General features: G+C 37.2%; 2 protein-coding genes across 4 annotated transcripts; one reads left to right on the top strand and one right to left on the bottom strand.

The window, feature by feature from the left end:
• The first annotated feature begins 1,616 nt into the window (after positions 1–1,616).
• LOC105056611 (E3 ubiquitin-protein ligase MPSR1) lies at positions 1,617–2,675 on the top strand. Its single transcript, XM_010938866.4, has one exon. It carries the CDS (start codon positions 1,838–1,840, stop codon positions 2,543–2,545), a length of 708 nt encoding a protein of 235 aa, XP_010937168.3. The 5' UTR covers positions 1,617–1,837; the 3' UTR covers positions 2,546–2,675.
• A 13,816-nt stretch (positions 2,676–16,491) lies between these two features.
• On the bottom strand, positions 16,492–18,736 carry LOC105056612 (myb family transcription factor PHL8). Of its 3 annotated transcripts, XM_010938869.4 has the most exons (7): positions 18,216–18,678; positions 18,002–18,128; positions 17,840–17,916; positions 17,693–17,750; positions 17,538–17,619; positions 17,389–17,443; positions 16,492–17,311 (listed from the first exon to the last, which is right to left on the bottom strand). In XM_010938869.4, the coding sequence occupies exons 2-7, from the start codon at positions 18,123–18,125 to the stop codon at positions 16,802–16,804; spliced, it is 906 nt and encodes a 301-aa protein (XP_010937171.1). In that variant the 5' UTR covers positions 18,126–18,128; positions 18,216–18,678; the 3' UTR covers positions 16,492–16,801. The 3 variants fall into 3 exon arrangements, with proteins under 3 accessions (XP_010937171.1, XP_010937170.1, XP_010937169.1); XM_010938868.4 differs by having other exon boundaries at positions 16,492–17,305; positions 18,002–18,736; XM_010938867.4 differs by having other exon boundaries at positions 18,002–18,505.
• Positions 18,737–26,553: the final 7,817 nt, after the last annotated feature.

Here is a 26,553-nt window from a genome sequence, read left to right on the forward strand (position 1 = left end):
TTAATCCGATCTGTCTAACCTGTTTAATTTATTTAAGATCTATTTAATCTATTTATAACCTGTTTAATCTGTTTCTGATCCATTTAATCCGTCATGTTTAATCTGTTTAACCTATTTAATTTTTTTAATAAATAAATTAAATAGATCGAATCGATTATCTGATTAATAAATAGATCGGATTCGGATTTCAATTTTTGATCCGTTTAATAAATAGATCGGATTTGAGTTGATAATTTTTTGATCCGATTTATTTATTATCCGATCCATTTATTATCCGATCCGATTGCCATCCCTACTTGACGGTGATGTATCGATATAATAATCTATTATTATTATTATTATTATTATTATTATTATTATTATTATTATTTTAATTTATATTTATTTTTATTTTTATTTTAGATTTTGTTAAGCTTATCCAATGAAGCGGCGAGAGCCCCAAGGCCGGGTTAGCGATGTGGGAAAAGCTGACCAACTGCAAATAGGACATAGCCACTTTTCTGGTTTAAGGGTAAAAATATATAGCACTGCACGTGCCAGACGGTACCTTAGTAACGTGGATCGGAGCTTGATCACGGTAAGGCCAAAGCTTGCAAGCAAACGTGGCGCCCCAGGTTCTGAATTCCGAATAAACGTGGAAGAATGGTCGCGGATTTATGCTGTCACATCCGGTAATACAAGTTGAGCCGGTCATGTCTCTTGTGGGCTATAAATATAATTTGGACTGGATGATTCTAACCTAACCTAATATATATTTTGGACTTGATTTGGTTCATACCTTTATTTTCAGCAGATTGAATTTGGTTTTCTTAAAAAAAATAAATTTGGGTTCGAAATGCATAAATATCATACCAGATTTAAACTAGGACCAGACTTAAAGCCTCGGACAACCTAATAAGCTCATTCCAACCCAGTTTATCATGCACGTCACACCTCCAAAATAACAGAATTCTTTTGGAAACCTGGCCAAATCTAATTATATTCGAAGTAAACCAACGCTATTTAAGTTTAGATTTAAATCACAAATTACATTATGAATTCTTGATTTACTTTTAGCATCTGGCAGTACGAAGCTAGACGGAATGAATAATCACCCCTCATCCTTTTGAAAGGAAGGAACAAAGAAGAAGAAAAGTTGAATACAAATTGAGCTGTAACTGATAGTCTTAAAAAGAGATTAGTTAGGTTAGACTAGATATTATAAAAATCTATGTTTGCTTTGATTTAACGCTAATGGTACGGTAAGATCACCAGGTTGCAGCAAACTTGCTTTGATTTAACGCCAATGGTACGGTAAGATCACCAGGTTACTCGAAAATATCTCCGCCTTGCCTGAAACAGAAGGACACAAGCACACCATTGGCCGCATCCACCTCATGCCAATCCCAGCCAGACAAGAAGTAATCTCCCCTCCACCAGCAGGAACAATTCAGATGCCAGCACAACTCTTGCTGTCTCTCTTTAATATTTTTATTTATTTATTCATGCGCTATCAGAATATTCGAAGAAAAAACAATGTTCACATATCGGAAAAACAAAAAAAAAAAAAAAAAGGTGTATCACACATAACACTAGATCCATTGAATCCAACGTCACTCTTAGGTCGGCAAACATTGATAGCATGATTCGGGAATCAACCAGAAAAAAAAAAAAAAGAAAAGTAAATAAAAATAAATAATTATCAAACTTTGGGTTGGGTGGGCTGGTAACAAACTTCCAGATCATTCTAGAGTTCCACTATCAGTCCTTTTTAATCCACCGCCCAAGCCTCCTTTCTTCCCAATTTTATTCCTGTTCTTTTCTAATCTTAATTCCAAAATCTCTCGCTCGAGGTGAGATGGCGGCGGAGTCGGAGAGCGAGGCAGCGAACGCGGAGCAGCAGATGAGGGAGGCGGCGGCGGAGTCGGAGAGAGAGGGGGCGAACGCGGAGCAGCGCGTGAGCGAGGCGGCGGGCGGCGGGGAGAGGCGGAGATTCTTCCCGATCTTCGTCGGCGTTATGGGGCCGCCGCCACCGGCTGATGGAGGACCGGCGCCGCCGCCGGACCGGATCGTGCTGGTGAACCCGCTGACGCAGGGGATGGTGGTGCTCCAGGGGGACCCGGAGCTCGTGGCGGAGCTCCTCTCCGGGAGGGGCGGGGGAGGATCAGGCGGCCCGCCGCCGGCGTCGAGGGCGTCGATCGAGGCGATGAAGATGGTGGAGGTCGGGCAGGAGGGGGAGGAGGTGGGTGAATGTCCGGTGTGCCTGGATGAGCTCGCCGGAGCGGCGGAGGAGGAGGCGGCGGTGGTGAAGGAGATGCCGTGCCGGCATAGGTTTCATGGGCGGTGCATCGAGAAGTGGCTGGGGATGCACGGGTCGTGCCCCATGTGCCGGTTCCGGATGCCGGCGGAGGAGGAGGGGGACTCGAAGAAGGGCGGCGGCGGGGAAGAAGGGGAGGCGGAGGAAGAGAGGAGGAGGAGGAGGAGGGAGGTTTGGGTTGCGATCGCTTTCAGCAGGGGACAGCGAAGAGATCGGCAACGGGGAGAAGGGGAAGCAGGTGATGATTAAGGAGGCAGGTTGATGCTTTGGGATTTGTTTTTTTGTTTTTTTTTTAAGTTAAGAGATTCTTTCCCTTTTGGTTGAAGGAGGGTGTGTACAGATGATGAAATGTGAAGCAACGTTTTATTTTCGGTTACCATTTATTGATATTTGGATGATTGCATGATTAATAGATGTGAACTCCGAGGTAGCTATGATCCAGGGATAATGATTCACGAGTAATCTGTATTTCGTGAGAATCCAAAATCATCGTTTAATAAAACTATTCCAAATATGTTTTTGAAGAAACATATTTTTAATCCTATTAATTTTGATGATATAAATATATATTAATTAATATTATAGAATTAATAATTTTTTATATTTATAATATATTATTTTATTATTAGTATTTATTTTGATTAGAAAATAAAAAAAAAGTAATATATTAAATAATTTCATTATATAAGGTACAATAATATATCATTAAAAAATATGATTAATAATATAATATAATATAATATATCAACATAATTTGGTATTATATATAATTTGATATAATATATTGATTGTATATTAATATATTAATTTTTTTTGTTGGATTATGAGATATTTTTATCTTTAAATTTCAATTCAATATCACTATCTTATGGTGGTCTTAGATTTCCAACCTTCGATCATTGGGTTTGGTGATGGTTTGAAATTACTATTATGTAGGATCATCATGGTGCATTTAGATATGGTGATTTTATTATTTTTATTTCATCATTCTTAATCTTAGGATGATCATTTCGTATTAAATTTCTTTGAGGGTTTAAATTTTTATAATGTGGCTGAATTTGAAAGGAAAAATTAATGTCTTGGAATGGTTATGGATTTTTGTTACTTCAATAAGTGGTTTTGATGATGTTAAAATATTTGAATATAAATGGTACTAGTGTAAGTTTAATGGAATGGTTGTAGGATTTTTATGGTATAAAGAGTCGATCTTGAGTTTTTTATTCTTTTTTTTTTTTGTAAAAGATCTTTAGTTATTAAGAGTTGATCTTTGAACATCCATGGATTTAAATAGAAGATAAATAATTATTTAAAATATTTAAAAATTGATCCTAGATATTGGTAGTTGATTTTGACACATCTGAAAAAAATTGATACAATTCACGAGTTAATCCCAGCAAGATATGAGCGACTTCTACCGGCTTTAAGGGAGTGTTTGGTTGTCTTTATTTTAAGTGAAATAAGGATTTATTCCATCTTATTCTCCCAAACATCTTCTAAAGTGGTGGTCGGTTCTACAGGAATATCAATTTCAGTCAACCTGCATTAATTATGCATTAATTGCATCTTGTTTTTATCTTCCTTGAATAAGCTATTCCATGTTGGATCATGGAATAGCCTATTCTAGGACTTTAACGAGAATTAATTGCATCTTATTCTAGGTTAGAGAAAAATACTGCATTAATTGCATCTTATTTTTGATAGAATAGTAAATTTCCAACTAAACAGAAATCTGAAATAGGTGTGATAAATAGCTATTCTCTGAGAATTCGTATTTTTATTTCAGAAATACCAAAAGGACTACCAAACACTACCTAAGAGTTTTTGTATTTAAATATTAAATTCTTTATTTGTTATATTTATTATTTTGTAATAAATTTTTTGAAAATAGAAATGTGGGGATTAAAAACTATCTAAGCCCAGAATTGGATGTATGTACTTGACTGAGTCTTGAAAATTTAGTTGGAAAGATTTTGGTTGGTGAGTTTGATTAAAATCAATTCAGTTTAATTATGAATTTAGATAAAATAATCCGACTATAATTAAGTGAACTATAGTCGAAATTTCAAAGCAGGAGACCTTAAAAAGTGAACGCATATACTAAGTTTGGCATCACTATAAATTTCTTGTATTGTGATTGTGTGTTTGTTTATCTCTTTTTCTGTTACTATATTTGCTTTTCTCCCAGCATATCACAAGCACACTTGTAATTTGCATCTCGAACTGCTATTTTTGGACAATAATTTTTGTATGATCTCTCATGATACCTATAATTATAGATCACAAAAAATATTCATATATTTGCCATTTAAAGACTACATTGGTTTATCCTAGTTTCCATCAATAGTTTTGATTTGTTTTCTTAACTGCATTTATACGAGAAAAAATTACAAATACACCTCTAGTTTGGATGAGAAATACTTCGATCCTATATTTAAAAAAAAAAAGTTAATTAGATACCATAACTTATTTTGCAATTGCAATGGTTCAGCCGTCTATCAACACTTTAACATCGTTAACAGAAAATAGAAAATTACTAATTTACTCTCCATCTGATTGGAAGGAAACCGTTTTAGGGGGAAAAGTTGCCAACTCTCCGATCTATTTGGGAGTTCATATTCACTAGCACAGTAGGAATCCACGAATTAGCGAGTGCTGGCGTTGGTGGCAGAGGGTGACAGTTGCTAGCCGACGCCCATGGTAGATAATACTACATCTTAGGAGAATAGCCGGCAACAGTTGTCGGGAGCGGGTAATAGATTGCTGGATCCGGCGGAGTTCTCCCTTCTCTGCCACTCATATTTTTTAGATGTTGACACTGTTTCAAAATCTATTATCTCAATAGATCAGATACTACTTTGAAATATTTTCTTGTCATTTTCCACAAAAAAAAAAAAAAATCCAACAGAACCTTGGTAGTTCCTATAGTTTTTGAGAATATTATGGTTTCTAAGAGCTCAAAAAAAAAAAAAAAAACAATTAATTGTTTCTAAGAAAGGTTAATATATTATGTTCTTATTGGCAGTTAATATATTATGCACCGATTAAAGGAAAAGGAAATAATGGAGAATAAAACTAATGAACCGGTTGGTGTCTAAGGTAAGTTCGGTAGTTTTGACCAGTGGTTCTTAAGCGGGAGCTACTCGCATTGATTCGATCATTGACGAATTAATAGCAAATCCCCACCACTGATCTCACTTACCTGGCCAATCTGGTAAGTTAGATTTTGATTAGATCACTTGGTGATTAGAGCTCACCCATGTCATTAGGTAAATCAGTGTGATTGATTTAGGTGCTCCTAATGCCAGCTTTAATTAAATTCTTTTTTAATCTGACTTGGTGAAGTCAGTGGGAGGATTGAAATTGGCTGGATGATTTCTTCTCCACTATCCTTTAATAAAATCCTCAAAAATTATTAGGTCCCTAAAATAATTAAGTTATAATGATAACTAAGTCAATGCCTCCCATTAAGTGAGTGATAATGAGTCCATTAGTTCAATGATCATTGGAGGCCCAAAGGCCTGGTGCTCATTGGCTAATGGAATTATCATTCATAATATGATAATTTGGTTGAGTCTTTCTGATGGTGGTTAGGTTGGCCGGTCAAAGTCGGGCCTGATCATTTATTGGTCTGATTCACCAAATTAAGTCATGTTAATGGTTGGACCTAACCAGATCTTTTCAGTGGAGGCCAAAGCCTACTGATTAGGTTCTGGGGCAAAATCAATTACTAGAAGTTGTTTAGAGAAATAACTGGTTAAGAACCTACCCATAGATGCACATGGGTTGACCAACCAAAGTTGGGCTCGTGTGTAGTCTGTGTGGATTCTAGTACCCATTAAGGAATTAAAGTAATTCCTCGAATTGGAGGTTGAGGCTACCAGTTCGTAAAAATATTGGAAAAAAACTTTAGACTAAAGTCCAAGTCTTTAGTATTAATTTATGTATTAATAGAGGTCTGCATTTTCTTTATACAGCTATGGCCACTACCCTGTCGCTCCAGTCATTATTAGATAATGACAAGCTCATTGGACCTAATTTCGATAGCTGGTATCGAAAATTGAAAATCGTCCTTGAGCATGAGTGGATCCTTTATGTAGTAACGGATCCAGCACCTGAGGAGCCAGCTCCGAACGCTAGTAAGGCGATCCGAGACACTTACCAGAAGTGGCTCAATGACCGCACCACCATCCGATGTATTATGCTGGCAGCAATGAATGACGAGTTCAGCCGCATGTTTGAGAACGTCCAGCCACAGGAGATGCTTCAAATGTTGAATGACTCCTTTGGCACGCCTGATGACGTTGAAAGGCACAAAACTAGTTGTGCCATTTTCAATGCTCGGATGAGGGATGGGGCCTCAGTCACTGATCATGTACTGTACATGATCGAGATGATTGAGCGCCTGAGCAAATTGGGTTTTTCTCTGCACGAGCAACTCGGTAAGGATGCGATCCTTAATTCCTTGCCCAAGTCCTTCCTCCCATTCCTTACTCATTTTCGAATGACAAAGCCTACAGTAAACTACCACGGGTTGTTGGGGTTGCTGCAGAACTTTGAGAAGGATCACCAGCTCCATAAGGAGTCGGCGAATGTAGTGGGAGGGTCTTCTTCTCGTCGTCGACCCTTTGGGAAGGGGTAGAAGAACAAGAACAAGAAGGTGCTGCCTCATACTGGGACGGTTGCACAGGGTCAGACCAAGAAGCGCAAGTCCGACCAGAGCCAGGCGGAGTGCTTCTTTTGCAAGAAGCAGGGGCATTGGAAGAGGAACTGTCCTCAATACATTGCCTCCCTGGACTCGAACAGGCCGAAGAAGAAGCAAGGTAATTATATGATAACTCCTTGCAACTTTTCTATTTGTGATACTACTGCCTGGATATTGGATACCGGAAGTCCTTATCATATTTGTAATTCGATGCAGGGTCTGCAGGTCAGTAGGAGATTTGATGAAGGCGAGAGGTTTCTGAACGTTGGAGATGGAAGTAAATTCCAGTTCTAGCTTTAGGAATCATGAGTCTTGTAATCAATTCTCGTAATGTAATTCTGAGTGAATGTCACTATTGTCCAAGCTTTTTATTAAATATTATTTTTGTAGGCCTTTTGGCCATGTACGGTTATGATTTTTTAATAAAAAGAAATATTTGCAATATCATTTTGAATGGTGTTACAATGTTTGTTGAACAATTAAATAATAGAATTTACTTACTATCACAGCCTGTTAATGTGGTTCAAAACTTCGGTAAACATCCTAGAATAGATAATATGTCAGAAGTCTACCTTTGGCACTGTAGGCTAGGTCATATCAATAAGAACAGGATAAATAGGTTGGCTCAAGAAAGAATTCTTGAACTTGGTGATCGTGAATCACTTCCAACCTGTGAGTCTTGTCTTCTTGGAAAGATGACCAAGTCACCTTTTACTGAAAAAGGTGAGCGAACCAGTGAACTCTTGGGTCTGGTACATTCTGATGTATGTGGACCTATGAGCTCAAGTGCAAGAGGTGGATATTTCTACTTCATAACCTTCACAGACGACCTATCGAGGTATGGGTATGTCTACTTAATGAAGCATAAGTCGGAGTCGTTTGAAATGTTCAAACTATTCCGAAATGAGGTAGAAAAACAAACCAGAAAGTGTATTAAAATTCTTTGATCTGATCGAGGAGGTGAATACCTTTCCAATGAATTTCTGACGTATCTAGGAGAGAATGGGATTCTCTCTCAGTGGACTCCTCCTGGAACACTACAGCATAATGGTGTGTCTGAAAGGAGAAATCGGATCTTATTGGACATGGTTCGATCCATGATGGGGTTTGCTGGTCTACCGATCTCCCTCTGGGGATATGCGCTCGAATCGACTTGTTACCTTCTAAATAAAGTTCCGAGTAAGTCTGTAGCCAAAACGCCATATGAGATATGGATAGGACGTAAGCCAGTACTCTCGCACCTTAGAATTTGGGGGTGTTCGGCTTATGTTAAACATTTAATTACAGACAAGCTTGGACCTAGGTCTGACAAGTATAATTTTATAGGATACCCAAAAGAGATCAAAGGATATTATTTCTACCTTGCTGATGAGCAAAAGGTGTTTGTCAGCCTTAAGGCAATCTTTTTAGAAAAGGAGTTCCTTAGTGAAGAAACTATTGCCTCTAAGGTCGAACTTGACGAAGTTCGACAGGTGAAAAAATCGACACATGTTACTGAACCTGAACTGGATTTGATTAGATCAGATCCGGAGACCATTGATTATGCACCCTTAAGGCAGTCTGGTAGAGTACCACATCAACTGGACAGATACTATGGTTTCTTGGTCCGGGATGGCGATCCTGTCGAACTTGATGAAAATGATGAGGATCCGATCACCTACATGGATGCAATGCAGAGACCTGACTCTGAGAAATGGCTAGAGGCCATAAAATCTGAAATGGAGTCCATGAAGGTCAACGATGTATGGACATTGGTTGACTCACCCGAAAGAGTGAAATCCATAGGGTGTAAGTGGGTCTTCAAGAGGAAGAGGGACACAGACGGAAAGGTGGAGACCTATAAAGCCCGTTTGGTTGCCAAGGGATATCGTCAACGTTATGGTATAGACTATGACGAGATATTTTCTCCTGTGGCAATGCTCAAATTCATTCGGATTATGCTTGCGATAGCTGCCCATCTAGACTATAAAATCTGGCAGATGGATGTGAAGACAACTTTCCTAAACGGAGAGCTGGACGAAGAGGTGTATATGATACAACCTGAAGGGTTCACATCCACAGATGAGTTTAAGGTATGCAAGCTACAAAAGTCCATTTATGGACTTAAGCAGGCATCTCGGAGTTGGAACATACGTTTTGATAGGACGATCAAAACGTATAGCTTCGTTAAGAACGGTGAAGAGCCCTGCATTTATAAGTGGGCTAATGGTCCAGTAGTAGTATTTCTTGTATTATATGTGGATGACATTCTCTTAATCGAAAATGATGTCCCTGCATTACAGGGAATAAAGATTTGGCTATCGTCACATTTCTCCATGAAGGATCTGGGAGAAGCTTCCTACATCCTAGGGATGAGGATCTATAGGGATAGATCCAAAAGGTTGCTTGGCTTATCCCAGTCCACGTACATTGATACTATGCTGAAAAAGTTCAGCATGGAGAATTTCAAGAAAGGCTATCTACTGATAGGCCATGGAATTTCTCTCTCGAAAAGAGATTGTCCGACAACACCTCAAGAGAGAGAGCGTATGGGTAGGATTCCATATGCTTCGGCAGTGGGATCTATCATGTACGTCATGACATGTACACGATCAGATGTGGCATACTCACTAGGGGTAGTGAGTAGATACCAATCTGATCCAGGGGAGAATCACTGGAAGGTTGTTAAAACCATCCTGAAGTATTTAAGAAATACTAAGAACCAGTGGCTTATATATGGTGAATCGGACTTGAGACTTATAGGGTTTACAGACTCTAGTTTCCAGTCTGATCGCGATGACAGCAAGAGTGTGTCAGGATTTATTTTTACCCTTGATGGTGGGGCTGTCTGCTGGAAGAGTTTCAAGCAGCACACTGTGGCTGATTCAGTATGCGAGGCAGAGTATATTGCTGCATCAGATGCTGCCAAAGAAGTGGTGTGGCTGAGAAAATTCATCATCGAGCTTGGAGTAGCACCATCCCTTGTTGGTCCAGTTTTGCTCTACTGTGACAGCTCTGGAGCCATTGCTCAGGTGAAGGAACCGAAGGCACACCAGCGGACGAAGCATATTCTGTACCGCTACCATCTCATCCGGGAGATCATGGATCGAGGTGACATCGACCTTCAGAAGATCGACGGGAAGGAGAACCTGGCCGATCCATTCATTAAAGCCATTGCGGTGAAGGAGTTCAACGACTACAAGTCGAAGATGGGTATTAGATACTGCACCGATTGGCTTTAGGCCAAGTGGGAGATTGTTGAGAATAGTGTCCCAAAGCCAATCGTCAGCCTATTGACGGTTGTGCTCCTTTTGTATTAGTACATGAATTATAAATAAATAAAAATTATTTTAGCATTTTTTCATCACAAATGTTTCATCTTCTAATGAACTCCTGTGTTGTGGTGAAGTCCTTAGGACTATTTAGACTCGACAAAGGAGGATTTGTCGCTTAGTCCTTAAACCTGTTCGCGACCAAATGATACGTTGTTACCAAAGACGACAACGTTTATCGAGCATAGGTCGTTGTGTGCCATATGGGTTGGTTGTCCTCATAACCAAGGAGTGTGGAGACACTGGTATGGCATACAGGTGAGATGTAATGGTACATCTGCACTGAACGTGACCGACTTCGGAGTTATTTCTTCTGTCAAGATTTGCTCCGATGGGATATGGATATAAATATCCCTCCGACCTGAGACCGCCACGGTGACTTGCAAGCAACTCACTGCACTTAGGCACTGGACTACCTGAATTTCTAATTCAGTGACGGAAGGCTGCTGGGTGTAGTCAAGTACTTGACTTGTCGGTACGTATGTCAAGATGGGATTGACCACTCTAGTTTAGGAGCTGTGTACAGTCGTGTTTCAATTTAGTAAAACCTTGGCCAGGGTAGTCCTAGTGAGGAGTCACAAGACTAATTGAGTTGAGCACGATTCGGATGATCTCATCAGGGTTGACAGTTTAACCCTGAGTCGTCCTAAACACAGGGGTCAAAAGGGATGAATTATACGGTAACCATATTCACGTAGGTTCTGAATATTGCGATTGTGACTATTCGACCTATCCGATCGTCGGGTACCATTGCTAGATGGTCACTTCGATTAGTACAGGAATTGGTTCCTGTGCTACCGGCTTAGGTTCGAACCTGCGGGGTCACACACATTAGAGGTTCCTTTCTGATCTGATGGCTGATTATGAGTCTTATGTGTCTGGGACTCTATAATTGAGAATTAGGATTCTCTGATCATGAGTTCCACACATTTTGGGTACCGAGGTCAAAATTTTGAATTTCAAATTTTGAATTTGAAATTTGAACTATTTGATCAGGGTTTCATATCGATGGTCTCTGATACCTAATTGCCCATTGGATTTGGATTCAATATTTATGAGAGATTTAATTAGTGATTTGATCGCTAATTAACTCAATTTGATTGAGTAATTATTTTTAGATCAAGTCCAATTGAATTGGATTCAGTTTGGATTGACCCGATTAGGTTAAGTGTTGATCTAATTGCTAAGGTGGCTTAGTCCCTGATTTGATTAGGGGTTAGGTTTAGTTAATTCTTGATTTGATTAAGATTTTATTGAGCCTAATTAAGCCTAATTGTGTTAGGTTTAATCTGGTCTAATTGTACTTAACTTATTTTAATTAGGTTGGCTCAATTTGAATCAGACCACCTTGTTTTAAATTCTCTGCGCCACCTAACTTCCTTGCGTCCATTTGAATTCACGAGAAAAAATTTTCTCATGAATTTTTTTTCACGCAAAGCTCTCTCACGCCCATGTTTCTGTGCGCCAATTATTTGGATTAACTTGGTTTGTTACCCATCCAAATTCAAAGGGGTTTTGAATTTGAATGGATAACCAAATAACCATGCGCCAGCTTATCTTCTTTTGTGCGCCCCATATTCCACACGAGAAATGGTTTCTCGTGAAAGTCTCCACGCATAAAAAAAAGGCCACACCATCTCTTTTTTCTCACACAAATGGATGAGGATAAGATTGGTTGACACTTGAATTCAAATTTGATTTGAATTTAAGTGAGCAACCACCTCATCTTATCCACTCACACGCTTTCAACATCTCTTGCGATGTTTTATAAAATGAGAAAGGGAGGGGGCATGGGAAATGAAAGAAAGAAGAGATAAGGGACGTGGGGAGGTTCTGAAAAAATTTTAAAGTGTTCAAAATTTATCGAGAGGAGAGAAAAAGGAGAGAAAAGTGGGCGCAGGGTTTTTGGTGTGTACCCTAGGGTTTCTACCTAGGATTCGGGAAGTGAGATTGGTGTGCCACGAGTGTCGTGAGTCCACCAAATTTCAGGAAGAGATCCATCAGCCTCTCAACCAATCATGCAGACGATCCGGAGCATCCGAGGAGTCGGCACACATCGATCGAAGGAGTTTGATCAACATCAGCCATCAAAAGGGTGAAATCACGAACTAGCATTCGTGAGGAACCGATCAGACGGGAGCTTCGTGTGGATGATCTGCAGAGGCCAGACACTAGTGTGGCTGCGATGTGACAATCAGAGCCCTCCGACGGTGATCAGATTGCGGTGATCGACTACCCACAAAAGGTGATGTGTTCTGAACACAGTACAGTAAAAAGTTTACTGTTTCAAATTTAAATTTCAAATTTAAATGTATGCTGTTGTATCATATTTAGATCCTAATGTAGGGTTAATTAGTATTAATTAATGAGATTAATTAATAATTTCACTGTAAAATAGTAATTTTGAAAAAAGTTTTAAAATTACCATTTTGCCCCTGCACTGAATTTTCACTTCACGAAAATCATGAAGAAAGGGGACGGATCTCTTGTTTTTCGAGAAAAAAAAAGAAAGAGGAAGAAAAGCTTGCCAGCCGAACCCCATCGCCGACCGGCTTCACATGGTCAGCCGTCGTTGCCAGACCTTCGGCCAAGCCGCCACCCCATTGGAGCCCGAGCCACTGAGGGGGGGACCTCACGGTCTTCCCCTGTTTCGGCCCAAGAAGGCCGCGGGAAGAAGGAAAAAGAAAAAGAAAAGAAAAAGAAAAAAGAAAAAGAAAAGAAAAGAAAATACAAAATAGAAAAAAAAATAAAAAAAATAAAATAAGAGAAAAATTTTCTCTCTCCCCTCTTTCTCCCTCTTTCTCTCTCTTTCTCTCTCTATTTTCTCTCTCTAAAAAGAAAAGAAAAAGAAAAGAAAAAAAAATATATATATAATAATAATAATAAAAAATATATGTGAGAGAAAGTTTTTCTCATCTCTCTCTCTTAAGTCTTTCTCTCTCTAGAATTGAACTTTTTCTCTCTACCTTCTCTCTAAAATTTCTCTCTCTAAATTCTCTCTCTATTTTTTCTCTCTAGATTTTTTATCTCTTTTTATGGATTTTATCTCTCGAGGGTCATTCTCTCTCTCTGATTGTATCACAGACCCTAGGATAAACTTGAGATGAAAATATGATAACCTGAAATTACTCCGATATTCGTGCAGAATTGGATCCCGATCCAATCTTTATTCGAAATTGATAACATCAATCATGGTTAATCCATATTGAGTCATCCTGATATGATCTTTGATGATCTCGATCATGATTGCCACTTTTGAAGGATACGAAGATTCTCTCTTCACTTTCTCTCTCTACTTTCTCTCTCATGATCGACTTTCTCTCTCTCTAAAAAAGGTCTATGAATCCTGTATCGAGTAATGCCTTTATCTTTTAGAAGCTCATATTGACTCTAACAAGATGATCCGAAGTTGCTTTGATATCCATGCTGTATGTCAACTTCATTTGGCCATATCAAGTATTTTTCAAATCCATTATTAAAGAACCCTATTGATTGATCTTGACCTTAATTCGATCTATGCTTCACGATTTCTTGATCAAGTCACTTAAATCTGATCCTCAGATTAGAGACCCTGAATTGCTCTGGTATCTGGATGGTCCGATACATCCGGACAACAGTCCTCTTTCCTTATGATTTAATCTTGTTATATTTATGGAATAGAATTTGATAATGATTTGATATTTTAAATAGGATTAGCTGATTTTTCTAACGAAGTCTGAAGATCTAAGATGAACGAGGTAAGTAGATCTTATGCTCCTTATTTATTTTTTAAATGATCATGTTTTTATGTAAAGAATTGCTATCGATGAAATCATAATTTTTCATAAAATAAGGATCGGCATATGTAATATGAAAAAGCATGTTTTATTATGAGCATTGATTTCATGAATATGTCTTATAAAAATAGCATGATTATGAAGCATGAATTTTATTGTTTTTCCATCTATGTATATGTATGCTTTAAGAAAAAGATATAATGATTTCAAAGGCTCTCAGATGGCTATGAATGAATCCCTTCGGGAAGCTCGACATCCGGAGCTAGCATCCACATGAAACATGGCCCTACCAGCGGGTATAAAATTGGCACATGAATTAAAAACTCTGTCGATTAAGAAATATGGCCCTGTCACGGGTATAATAGTGATCTTAGCACGAATATCTGTGAGCAATATTTTGAAATATGACATGAATATATGATGAAAATGATTTACGATTCATGATTGTGAAATATACATGATTTATGCATGCATGATGAGTTTATAACTCGTTTTGTTATATGCTCTATGAAATGCTTTATTTTGTATTACCTGTTATTTTCTAAATATTGCATTATCATGAAAAACTTATATTTGATCCGATAAGAAAGTGCAAGTTCTACTTACTGGACTAGTGTACCTCATATTCTTTTTGTTTTCTTTTTATTTGAACAGAGAAATAAGGTTAGGATCGGTAAAAGGAATCCAAACTTGAAGATCGGCATAGCAAGCTTGAAAATTTGGCAGCCGAAGTTTAATTTATTTTAAAATCATAGATTTGTAGTTATTTATGAATGTTGAGATTCGGGTTAGTACTTGCTTTTGGATTTAGATGATATGAATCAATATTGGTTCGATTATTTGATGAATAATAGAATTGAATTTTTTTTATTTGACAAATTTTAGATGATTACGATGGATTGGCTTCGTGTTATCGTGGGCTCTATCCCTCGGTAGTATGACCGTGTTATGTCTCCGATTTGGGGCATGATAAATATACAACAACAACAACAAAAGATGAGGGAACAATGCTGGCTCTCGATGGCCTTCAATAACTGTGCGAAAATTATCATTCTTTTCCAAGCGATCCTTTTGATTCATGAAACATGTGTGGTTCCTACCTGCTGCCATCTAGACGGTCGTGTAGCAGATCACAATGGTCATCTTCATTTATAACTTGGCTTTTGTGAATATCTTTTTTTTTTTTATTTTGATTTATTTGAACTACGACATTCACACTAAAGAAAAATTGGAACATGTTAATATTGGATCAGCATGTTACTATCCGTACATCCTAAATTGATTTTTCTATATGCCAACCAGACAGGATGATTGGCACCCGTCTCAACATGGCTTCTGGTCTGGTTCTAGTTATAATCACCATATATGCATAACTACACACACGCTCTTTAGACTACACTTGAATAGGTCTCAACTTAAATTCTGTCAAGTTTAGATTATATGTAAGAGATTTTACATTGATGGTCTAAGTTATTAAATATAATTTATTATCTCTAAATTTTTTATACCATAAAAATTATGTAATTTGAAGATCTTTAGCCTATATATTAAGTGATCAAAATTTAGATAGTTTAAATAATATGAAACAATATAAAATATTTTGACTACTTAAAGCATAAACTAGATATTTGTAAATCATATGTTTTTTAATATGTAAATAATTTAAGATAGTAGATCACATCCAACTTTTTAGATCATTGATACAGAACTCTTAATTTAGACCCGATCAAATCTGAATAGAGATCAACTCGAGTGTAGCCTAGTCAAGCTCTTTATCTCTCTCTCTTTATATATATTCGTGTGTGTGCATGCGCACGCATAAGATAGACTATGTTTCTCTTAAAAGGATGTATCTACTACTCTCGCATTCAACATCAGTAATTGGGGATCCAAACTAAAAAGACACCATTTGTCCTAATTTATATCACTAAAAATACGTAGAAACAAAATAGCATATATTTTCATAGTAAAATAATAAAACCATATTTTGCAATGACCTGAGCATTAATTTTAACATTTGTGGATTATAATCAATAAAATAGATTATTAATTTAAATACTTTATCATATATCTTAGCTTACTAACACAATAAAAATTGTTCATTTTTATGTCCGTATGATACAAGATTAGAAATATATGATATTTAATTTTTAGATATTTGATGGTACAAATCATATTTAATAGTGTAGATCTTCTAATTAAATGCCCTATTATTGGCTTCGGACTGGGAAGAGGTAGAGCCACCACATTAGAATCTCTCCCCAGTGCACCTGCTGGGTGAAGAGACCCAGCAGGCCGGCCAAAGGCCAGTAGGCATCCAGAAAACCCCATGAATAGGTCTAGGATCCCTTGGAGCATCCTCGGCATGGTGACCTCAGGCTTACCTAACAATGGCTCAAGCAAAACTAATTCAAATGCTATGTGTCATCTCCATGTTGCCCAGCTTCAATCACTGTATCTAAATAAACATACAGTATATACGAGCTATAATGGAGGACCAAGCTTTAGAAAGGTCTGGTTTTCTCACCAAAACTAAAGACAAAGGTAGGTCTGGTTTGGGCCACCATCCACACGCGTACATCAACAGTAACAAACATATAGGAGAGCAGCAGCTAATGGCCGAAGAACTCTCATATGCTGTGGTCCTCAAAGTAAGAGACAATTCTCATAGGCTAATCACTAATGGCATTGCTCACTCCCAGCTTTTACTGGCCAACTATCTGTTTAGATCAAGCTCTCTTGGCACCCCAAAACTATTAGTTTCCTGCATGCCAATTGCTGGCTGTTTAACACTGGCTTCCCCAAAGACGCTGCTGCAGCTTCTCTTTGCCCCACTGAGCTTGTCGTTCACTCGAGTCTCAATTGTTTTCCTGCTATTAGGATTGATCTCCTCAGACCCTTCACTCCAGTTGTCGAGAGAAGAGCTGCGCTCCAGTTTACACTGCTTTTGAACCTTGGCCTCCTGTCTCTCTATAGATGAAGTTAAGCAGCTGTCTGTAGAGCAATCAGCATGTTCAGCTCGTTTGGGAATCAAGCTACCTTGCGACAAGGAAGAACTCAAGCACTCTGTCTCTACTGCAGAGAGCAGCTCCGAGAGCTCGGCCTTGGCAGCCTCCACTCCCAATGAATTCGAACTGTAACTAGCAAGTGCTTCCTGTGCCTTTCTTAGAACCGATTGCAGATACTTCCCTTGCGCTTCTATGCGGAGCTGTAAGTGCCTCTGCACCTGAAGGAGCCATTCAAGTCCTCCATTAGAAAAGACTTTGGTTTAATCCGATGACTGTAAGTATCGTCTGATCTCACCTCAATTTGTTCCTGCAATTTTCTCTGCACCTCCATTTGCATCTGTAACATGGTCCTAGAAAGAGAGAATTTTTATTCTATGAGCAGCAACAATATACTGTGAGCATAGATTGAGAAAAGAAAACAGTTTGTGATTTCATTCATCATACTCATCGAATTGAGCTGGTGTTTTCTCCTCGTCAATATGCGCAGCTTCATTCTCTATGGTCTTGTTATTAGCTGCCTCACAATCTGCTACAGAAGACCATTTTAGTCCAGCAAGAGAAGTTTTCAGTTCAAACAACACAATAACAGAGTACTTCACCATCTTTTCTATCATCATTTGCTGTGTTCGTATCTCGACTCTTCGCGAGCCTATATTTCTGAAAAATACAAGAGTGGTCCATACTTCAAACAATTTTCTTTTCAAGAAGATTCTGAAGGTATTGGACTTGTTAGGGAGAGAGCATGCCTGAAGATGACTCTTCAGATGGTACAGAGTAAGGCCGGGAACTCCCATGTTTCGCATCAGTGATTTCGGTGTCGCTTCTGTGATTGGATAAGAGACACGAGAACTTCAGAATAGAGAGCAAATTAACAATTCTAATGCAACAAGTTAGAGATTGATACTTACTATCCGCACCACCGAGCTGAGAGACTGCATCAGTGAAGCACTCATGAAGTTGTCGAGTCCATTTAAGCCGTGGCTTAGCATCAACCGACAGGACCAACCCTCGGTTGTTGCCTTGGTTGGGCATCTCCTGTGAACCCATCAAGAACTAAAGGCATGAGAACTTGAAGAAGGTATTTAACACCCTTGGAGTCCGGTATGGGGCCTAGGTCCTTGCCTCTCTTCCACCATATATCTGTTGCAGGAGATGCTCTCCTGATGCCTCTGGGCTTCACTCAGCCTTCTCACGTATGAATACATGAGTGGGCCTTGTGGAAGAATATATGCATGAGCTGTGGTTCATCTTTTTCTCCACTCCATGCCATCTTTCTTTCATTTTTCTTTTTCTCTCTAATTTTTTCCACTTCTTTGACTTGAAAGGGAGAGAATCTTTGGCACAGTAAACAGAGAAAAGCAAAACAGTTCAAATTTGGGTCTCAAAAGGATAGAAAATAAAAGAAAAGTAGCTATCGTTTTTTCACTGTTCCACATTCTCTTCTCTTTGCTGGATCCCTCCCCCACCATATTGAATAATGAGGTTGCAACTTTCACCAGCAGCATGTAGCTTTGAGTGTCAAATATAATTGACTTCCCTATATCACATATTTCTCTCCTAAATATCACAGCAGAAGTTATCTAATTGCCCAAAAGGACATTTCTCACTACAGAAGGCAACAAAATTTTTTGATACAAGTGGAAGATTGTATTTGGCTCTTCTGCTGATAAGAGAATCAAAGAATCCAATCTAGATCTCAGAACAGAAAAATTGGAACTCATCTTGCTCATTAGTCCATGCAAAAGGACAAAGTTCAATATAAACACAATAATCCAAAGGACAATAAAGATGACAAGATTACAAAAGAAGCAAGATGACAACCTTATTGGAATCAAACTTTTTAAGCAAGGGCTGTATGGAAAAGCAGTTAAAATGCAGCACTCTCTGTATCCAGATGGTGACTTCACATGCTTTATACTATAATTCTTGAAGGCAATGAGTGCTAGTACATAGATTAACAATCCGTGAAAAGCAGCACCTCTTATGGCCGCAAGTTCTCATATCTTTCTGGCAATGAAAACAGATACCTGGAATACTTCAACATGGGAAGCAAATCCATGCTGTATCAGGTGCTTCAGACTCTGAAATACAGAAATAAAAGCCTTCCACAGGTTGTACTAAGGTCATTTTCCCATCCTGAATCTGGATATCATGGTATTCTGAAGCTCTTGCGTTTAGTCAAGAAAAGGGACACTCCATTAATCTTTTAGTGGGCAGTGTGGACTCTATACCATTCCCAACTTCATCTCTTTGAACATGAAATCCAACACTTGCAAAATGACAATTTAGCACCTCCTTTGTTTTTTCTTTTCTTTTTTTTTTTTTTGAGGGAAAGGGAAGCAAAGATGCCACCCTGATCTAATCCAGAATTTTGCACCAAATTGTTTCAATTGTACTTCTGTTAGAACGAAAACATATATTTCAAGAGGAATTGTATTTTCTGTCGTTGAAAGCTATTGTTTGATCCAGAAGAGATGGATGAGATGAGTCCATTAACACATCTGAAAGGACAAGCAGATTACTTCCATTTCTCGGGATGCGGATTATTAAAAGTGCTTTCCCAAATCAGAATTTGATGATTGATCTTCAAGTGCTGCCATATCATTACAAAACATTCTCGTGGTCTGTTAATCATTCAAAGCTGCAAAGTTTAGACATTAATATAGTATTGAAGTTAGAGAGATAGGAGAGGTTCTTTTAGTACTATATTATATTCCAACGTTGTGTCGGTGCAACAGCACACAATCAAACCAATAACAAAAGGATCTGACAAAGCATCCACTCGATCAACAGAACCACTTGTAGTCCTTAGTGCCATTTCCTCCAAAAAAAAAGGCCCCCATCTTCATGTTGCAAATTCAGGACCTACTTTCAGTGTGAAAGCAAAATGTATACATCCAGTAGAATGAAAACTTCTTCTTATCTTTTACTGGTTCATTCCTAAGTGCCCCTAGCAGCTATGATTCCTTGGTGATTCACCAAGATGGCATGCTGGAATATTGGATTTTTGATAGTATTCCCTTTTAGAAAGAAGAAGAAGAAGACGACAATTTGTTATAGTAGTTCAAAGGTTTTGCTAAACCATTTGACCTCTGGGAATTGTTCCCATAGCAAAATTAAGTCACACTGCTGTTTATAATACCAGGTTTTCTTGTGCATGGAGTTAATAGTTATGTTTCTCAGAATACTCATCTCTTGAAAGCATTTTTTTATTATCTTCATTGCCTTCTCATTTTTCAGTTAATAAAATAAATCAATATCTATAATCTAGTAATTTTGAGCTATGTTCCCATGCTCTCATCAATATTCATATCTATCTTCATGTTAGAGCATTGCAGAAAATTAGAAAAATATCATGATCAAGTATATACCATTGCTTCCTTCTTCTCTTCTCTTGGGTGTAATTTACCTCAAATACAGCAAAGAAAGCTGTCCACACGTATATCAAAATATATATTTAAAGTATAGAAGAGATGCGAACAATTGAGGTACCTTTTCTTTTTAACCAGCTGCTGTACGTTGGAATGCTTTCTTGCTTTAATATATTCCAAAAAAAGAAAAGCTGATTCCGGGATGATGCTGAGAGACCCAAGGTCAGTAGGCAGTAGGTAAGGCTACTCACAAGTCATTTGGCAAAGGTGCCCATCAATAATTCCTAAAGAGCTCATCAAAGTTGATCATCTAAATCCAAAAGCATGCAAAGGAGGTGAGAATATGGCTAAAGGAATCAAGAAAAGGACTAGCAAGATTCCCCACTTAAGAATTTCCATGTATATCATTGCGGTCTCATGGATGATAAACAGAAAACTTCCAATATCAAGTGAGCATGATTTCACATTTGTGCAATGGAAATTAATGTTGAGAAGGTACTTTGTTGATGGGCTATACCAGATTTCTTCACCAAATTGTTGATGTGTTCTTGAATCATCATATTTCAAGGAAAGATGGTTAAAAGACAAGATAATCCTTCTTTTCTTAGGGAAAAAGACAGGATAACCTTGGCCAAGCCTGACAAGATATTACAAGTCTGATTCAGATATCCGCAAGCCATCTTCAAACATGACTTGGCTGAACAGCTGGCTGGCTATATGCTTTCAGATGTACATGGAAAGAATCAAGAATCCGGTTCAAAAGCTGCAGCAAGATTCTGATGACAACATTCAGTTCTGTGAGGGAAGGGTAGCTATAATTACAGCTGGTTGCAGCTCAACTACCTAAATTATGACCCTACTTGGATAGCATATTACTTAGAGTATCCAACACAGCAGGAACACCATAGTTGCAAAATTTGAAAGAATGGGCTAAAGCATCATAGATTAAGTTACAAAGTCTGACCAATCAACACCTACCGTGGATGCTTTTATTATCACCTCAACTTTCTGAGCTTTTACTGTAATAACCCAGATATAAAAAAAAAAAAAAGAAAAAAAGAGAAAACAGAGGATATCGGGAGGAAGAAGACTCTCAACGGGAGTCTTCTTCCCACCGTGAAAAGGAGAGGGGAATCCGAGTAAAAAATGGATTCCTCTTCTATAAAACCCCCTTTTCCCTCCCTTTAGGTCTTTATCACGGGATTTTGAGAGATTATTAAGAGTTTAGAGGGATTTTTTCAAGATTTTTGCTGTGAGTTGTTTGAACAGGAAGAAAGGATTGCCGGAGTTCTTCTCGGCTGTCGGAGCTCGAGGTAAGCCCCTTCCTTTCTTCCTCTCCCTCTTCCCTTTCTCTCCTGGCCTAAGACCACACCGCCGGCCATCGATTTTGCTGGAAAAAAATTTCAAAGAAGATCCCCTGTTTTTCAAAGAAAAAAAAAAGAGTCGCCGGCCGAACCCCATCGCCGACCGGCTTCGCACGGTCGGCCGTCGTTGCCGGATCTCCGGCCAAGCCACCGGAGCCCGAGCCACCGAGGGGGGGACCTCACGGTCCTCCCCTGTTTCAGCCAAGGGAGGCCGCGGGAAGAAAAGAAGAAGGAAGAAGAAGAAGAAAAGAAAAGAAAAGAAAAAGGAAAAAGAAAAAGAAAAGAAAAAGGAAAAAGAAAAAAAAAAAGAAAAAGAGAGAGAGAAAAATAAAAATAAAAGAAGAAGAAGAAGAAGAGAGAGAATTTTCCTCTCTCTCTTTTCTCTCTCTTTTCTCTCTCCTCCTCTACCTTCTCTCTCTACATTTTCTCTCTCTAGATTCTCTCTCTAGACTTTTCTCTCTCTTTACGGATTTTGTCTCTCTAGGATCTTTTCTTCCTCTCTGATTGCATCATGAACCCTAGGATAAAATTTAGATGAAAATAAGATGATCTGAGATTGCTCCGAAATTCGTGCGGTAGATCTGATCCCAGTCCGATTCTATTCGAAATTGTAACACTTAATTCATATTGAGTCACCCTGATAGGACCTCTGATGATCTCAATCATGAGTGCCTGATCGAAAGGATAAGAAGGTTTCTCTCTTCACTTTCTCTCTCTACTTTCTCTCTCTAGAATTTTTTCTTTCTTCATGAATTTTCTCTCTCTAGAAGTATTATGGATCAGTGGAGGATCCAGATACATAGACAAGTCCTAATTTTGGTTAATCCTAAGAGAGATCCTCGATCTGTATTATTAGGATCGATTATCGGTAATTTTCTCCATATATGATCTTTAAATTTGATCAAGGTTACGAAGAGATGATTGTCTGCAAATGATATCGAGTGGAATATTTGTTAAAAAGAAATTCATAAATCAAAGAAGAACATTGATTTCTGTGCTTGGATCAGTCACCAATAAAGGTAAGAATTCCTGTACATTATCACTATTATATATATGCTATTTTACTGTTGGCCTTGCATTATTGGTTTTGCATTATCCGATTTGAGATCGATGAATTTATTATATCTGAGATACTGTTATTTGATTTTGAGCATGAGTATGTTATGTCAATATATATGTATCAGAGATTGATGGCATGATTATACATATCTGAATTGATCATAATGCAAGTCGGAATTAATTTGATGAAATCAACACATAATGATTAAATGAAAAGAAAGAGATATATGTATGGACTAGCCTTGTCATGTGGAACAGTCCGCCAGGAGCTTATGCCTGAGACAGCCCCCACTGGCTTACAGGTGGATCAGCCGGTCAGGAGCTCATACTTGGGACAGCCCGCCAGGAGCTTATGCTTGGGACAGCCTCTCACGGGCTTTGGTACGTGGGACAGCTGGCCAGGAGCTCATCCTGGGACAGTCTTGAAAGACTTTTTAAGTGGATTCGATCCGGATGGTGACTGAGGTATAGAATTGGATAGTCCAGAACCAGAAAGAAAAGGCTAAAAATCATGTGATTATGAAAAGAGAAATGAAAGATAAGACATGAAATAATTGTTGAACAAAAGTGTTTTACCTGTTAACATATGATGATGCATCTATTTTGACAAGACAGAAAATTTATGAATATTGCATTATTCTGGACATTGAACATGAGATTTTATATCTTACTGCTTATCCTTATTTTCAGACTATATTACTATATCAGTGTGATATGGGAATTCTAATTGGGCTGTAAAGCTCACACCCCTTCATTTTTCTTTTTCTTCTCAGAGTTACAGGACATTCATGATTGGCTATGGCTTGGATTTACGGGTGAGCAAAAGGATAAATAGAGTGTCATAGTATTTGATCAGAGAATTGAAGAAATTTAAATTGTAATTATGCAAGATTTTACGAATTATTGTTAAAATTAATTGTTATGGATGTTAAGGTTGTAGTGATTTAATTTGGCTTTGCATATTCTTTAGGGCTTGCTCTAAGGAGTGTGCGGCCATCACGTATCCGACCCGGGTGTTGGGTTCAGGGCGTGACAGAATGGTATCAGAGCATAGGTTTTGATCATTGGAGATTACGATACAAATGATTAGGATGTGATAGAATAATATCAAAGCTGAGGTTTAAGATCACTAGGGATTATGAAGAGATATTAAAACTTTATGTAAGATCAATAGAATGTGACAGAGTGATATCTGAGCTTAGAGCTTAAGTTACATTTATTTGGAGACAATGATACAAGTGATTAGGATATGACAGAAAGTTTAGGATCACTAAGGATTGTCATATAAGTGATATCAAAATTTTGGGATTATAATCAATAGAGTATGATTGATAAAATCAGAGTTTAAGATTATGATTATTAGAGGTATGATAGAATGATATTACAATTTAGGTTATGATCATTAGAGAATATGATTTAAGTGATATTTAAGCTTAAGATTATAATTATTTGAAATTATGATTTTAGTGATATTTAAACTTAGGTTATGATCATAAAGAATATGACAAACATAAAACAAATGATTCAGTAATTAGATTTCGAATCAATAGGTATTAAGATGAAATTTATGCATAAGTGGCATGTGATATTTATAATAGAATTGACGAGTTATATCTTAAATTTTAATTAATAAGGGTAACCTAAGTATGAAAAGAGTTGACCTTAGAATAAAGTGGGAGGTATTGATAAGTTATGTTGAGTATACTAGAGGATTTTAGAATGTAAAACTTATATGATTGAAGATCATGATTTTTCTTTTAATTCCAATGATAATTGTCTGAACATTATGAATTTTGGACTTATCAAAGAAAGTTAATTAGGGTTTGGTCTAAGAAGAAATTACATCATATGAGAGAGAAATATTTTTGAGCATTGAACCTATAAGAGGATCATATATGAAACTCAATCTTAGAAAAAAAAATATACATGAATTTTATCATGAGAATATGAGATACACATTTTGGTGAAATCTTTGGTTACTCAAAATATTATATTCTGAATATGATTCTTTGATCTTTCAAGTTGCATTGAATTTCAAGTGAAAAGTTTACTTTTCTAAGTAGATCAAAAGTATTTTATTATTGTTAAATTAAAGAAAAAAATTTATTTTATCAGAGTATGATATACAGGTTATGATGAAATCTTTAACAATTTATATTTTCATCTTTGGATTAGATTCTTTAATTATTGAAGATAGTGGAGTGTATTAATTATTCAAGTCAGAGTTCGGATTTCTGAATTGAACTAAGACATCTTGTTAGTGTTAAATTTTGAATGACTTATACAAGGGATAAGATTTTGTATGGATTTATCGATTAATATTAAAGGTTGTGATGAAGAGAGCTCTATAAGAAATAATCAAGTTGATTCTACTTAAGGATGTTGGCTTAAGTTCTTTTAGTTGTCAAGTTAGAATTAATTCTTTTAAAAAGGAAGATTGATTTAGAAATTATCTAAATGATTGTAAGGTAAATCTAAGATTAACTTCAATTAATTCTAGACATGTTGGATTCTTGAAAAGTGATGAAACTTATACAATGATTTCAAATATAGAAAGTAGATCAAGATTTAATTTTTATATGCTATGCCCAAAGGTAGTAAAGATGAAGAAACTTAAAATTTTGTCCTAAGTCTTATATGAAATTTGAAGGTTGGATCTATCCTGGATCGATCTAACATATAAGGATATTTTTATCTTTGATATAATTATATAATTTGATAAATTAAGATCAGAGTGCGCAGCAAAAGCATGATGGGTTAAATTGATTAGAAATATTAATTCTTTGATTCTGAAGATATTATGGAATACATTAGTTGTAAATAAAGAATGATTTTTAATCTGATCATAGTCAGATAATTTTTGTTAGTAGGTTGCTTCATTGTAGATAATGCCAAGAAATCCTAGATATCTCAAATTTATTAACAGCTTGATAGTTCTATTATCAGTTCAAACTTAGAATGTCTTGACATAGATCTCATATATTTTTTTTTAATTTAATATTATTACTTGAACTGATATAGAAGATTGAGATTTTTCTTAAGATGAGAGTCTATATATAAAATTTGTTGGAAGATCAAGTGAAGAAAGAAATCGATGATTGTGAAGAGTGACCGATGTTTGACGTTTATTTATTTTTCTATCAAAGGTAGTCTGAGATAATTATGAAGTTGAGTGAAATGTATTAGACAAATAATGGTGGTATATTAATATAAGTCCAAAATATTATAGTTCTTCAAAAAGTTGAGAAATCAATAAAAAGGGATGAGTTTGAGATTTCAAATAAATTTTGTTATAACAAGATCATGAGAAATAAAAGACATTATTGTAAGCTTGAGAATGACATGAAGAATGTATACTTTGAAATAGGTATCTCAAATGACATAACCTAATTTCGAGGACGAAATTATTTTAAGGAGGGAAGAATGTAATAACCCAGATATAAAAAAAAAAAGAGAAAACAGAGGATATCGGGAGGAAGAAGACTCCCGTTGAGAGTCTTCTTCCCACCATGAAAAGGAGAGGAGAATCTGAGTAAAAAACGGATTCCTCCTCTATAAAACCTCCTTTTCCCTCCCTTTAGGTCTTTATCACGGGATTTTGAGAGATTATTAAGAGTTTAGAGGGATTTTTTCAAGATTTTTGCTGCGAGTTGTTTGAACAGGAAG

This window comes from Elaeis guineensis, chromosome 13, assembly GCF_000442705.2.
Source record: "Elaeis guineensis isolate ETL-2024a chromosome 13, EG11, whole genome shotgun sequence".
NCBI classification, from domain to species: Eukaryota; Viridiplantae; Streptophyta; class Magnoliopsida; order Arecales; family Arecaceae; genus Elaeis; species Elaeis guineensis.

Coding starts and splice junctions, on each gene's coding strand:
- LOC105056612 (XM_010938867.4), bottom strand. CDS start 18,140: ATGGGTTCACAGGAGATGCCCAACCAAGGCAACAACCGAGGGTTGGTC. Junction 17,751..17,839: donor ATCTGAAGAGTCATCTTCAG/GCATGCTCTCTC, acceptor TGTATTTTTCAG/AAATATAGGCTCGCGAAGAG. Junction 17,444..17,537: donor ACACCAGCTCAATTCGATGA/GTATGATGAATG, acceptor CTCTCTTTCTAG/GACCATGTTACAGATGCAAA.
- LOC105056611 (XM_010938866.4), top strand. CDS start 1,838: ATGGCGGCGGAGTCGGAGAGCGAGGCAGCGAACGCGGAGCAGCAGATG.